Consider the following 1,575-nt stretch of genomic DNA (forward strand, 5'->3'; position numbering starts at 1 on the left):
CCTTAATCTTAAGTGAGAACATTTTCTTTCAGCAATGGAGAAACTTTGGTACTCAATAACAGGAAAATATGTAAAATATTATAAATAAAATTATTCCAGTCAGCAGCAGAAACAATAATTTTTTTTTCTTCTCTAAAATAAACTGAAAATATATTAAAATATTAATTTTAAGCCTTATGTTTGATGAGCCGATGAGGATAACTGTTTATAATCATGTATTTTTTTCTCCTCTTTACTCTTGTTTGTCATGCTGGAGCACCGCCTTTAGTCGAGCAAATCGACCCCAGGACTTATTCTTTGTAAGCCTAGTACTTATTCTATAGGTCTCTTTTGCCAAACTGCTAAGTTACGGCTTTGGGCACGTTTTTGCGGCGCGAGGCACGCTGTTGCGTCGGCAGGTACAGATTTACGTTGTGGAGATTAATTATTCTCAATAAAGAAGGACAGAGAGAAGTGAAATTTACTTGATAACCATATCTCTGAAGGTCATATTGATTCTGACAGCCGGAAGTCTCTTGCGTTGGGGCAGTGAATGGTACCAATACACATTGGTCGGATAGTTCATCATTAAAAGACTTCCATGCTGTAGCTGTATCTTGATGGGGTCAATGTCCAGTTTTGGTGCCCCTTTCTTGCTCTGGCTGCCACGAGCACATTCATGACGGAACACAAAACCACGAGCTTGGCCAAGGGACAGCGATGCTATAGGACTGAGTCTCACAAGATCCTTCTCATCGTCTCTGTGTTCTCCCATGTGGTCATTTCCATCCTTGTATCTGAAGATTGATAAAAAGGGATTAGAAGAAAAGGACACAGGGAACGGGCAGTTAATCACAATGCCAAGACAGATTAACTCTTTAGCATTTAGCCCATCTATATCCAACCCAAATATTCTACTTGTTTTAGCATCTGAATGCTAAAGTGTTAATGTTAATGACATATATATCAAGATGTACATATATTAAGTATTCTCCCTGCTTTACGCTGGCTAGATCTGGCCTATCACACATACCCTACAGAGTAATTGTAAAAGTAAACAATCACATCATTGAACTCTCAAAGCTATGAGATAATCCATGATTAATCCAAAACAATATAATCAGATATAAGCATTACAGTAATCTGAAATGATAAAGGATTAAATGACGGTGAAGATGGTCTGACTGATCAGGACTGACTTGGGGTTAAACAATGACCCACAGACCAGGAACTGAAATCCTACAAACCAACAAAGGCAGCGAGCTGGCAGAATTGGTAGCACACTGGGCAAAATGCTTAGTGGTATTTCGCCTGTCTTTATGTTCTGAGTTCAAATTCTGCCAAGGTCGACTTTGCCTTTTATCCTTTCAGGGACGATAAATTAAGTACCAGTTGTGTACCGGGGACGATCTAATTGACTGGCCCCCTCCCCCAAAATTTCAGGCCTTGTGGCTAGAGTAGAAAAGAATATGTCTAATCCATTAGTGACCAACACTGCTGATGATAGGGAATGATGAAAATCAATGGCAGTTACCTGTTGATAAGGACAAAATTAAAGGAATGACCAGTGACTTGTGTAATTCTTTCTTTTATCTT

General features: G+C 39.0%; 1 protein-coding gene across 1 annotated transcript in view; it reads right to left on the minus strand.

Annotated features, from left to right (window-relative positions):
- Positions 1-6: 6 nt before the first annotated feature.
- Positions 7-1,575, minus strand: part of LOC106871844 (DNA oxidative demethylase ALKBH2) — an 8,049-nt gene continuing 6,480 nt past the window's right edge. Inside the window, exons 4-5 of the mRNA XM_052976935.1 lie at positions 1,514-1,572; positions 7-776 (exon numbers count right to left, since the gene is read on the minus strand). Of these exons, the coding sequence (XP_052832895.1) occupies positions 461-776; positions 1,514-1,572 (375 nt within the window). The 3' untranslated portion in view covers positions 7-460. The remainder of the gene's footprint in view (positions 777-1,513; positions 1,573-1,575) is intronic.

Source organism: Octopus bimaculoides, chromosome 26 (assembly GCF_001194135.2).
Source record: "Octopus bimaculoides isolate UCB-OBI-ISO-001 chromosome 26, ASM119413v2, whole genome shotgun sequence".
Classification (NCBI taxonomy): Eukaryota; Metazoa; Mollusca; class Cephalopoda; order Octopoda; family Octopodidae; genus Octopus; species Octopus bimaculoides.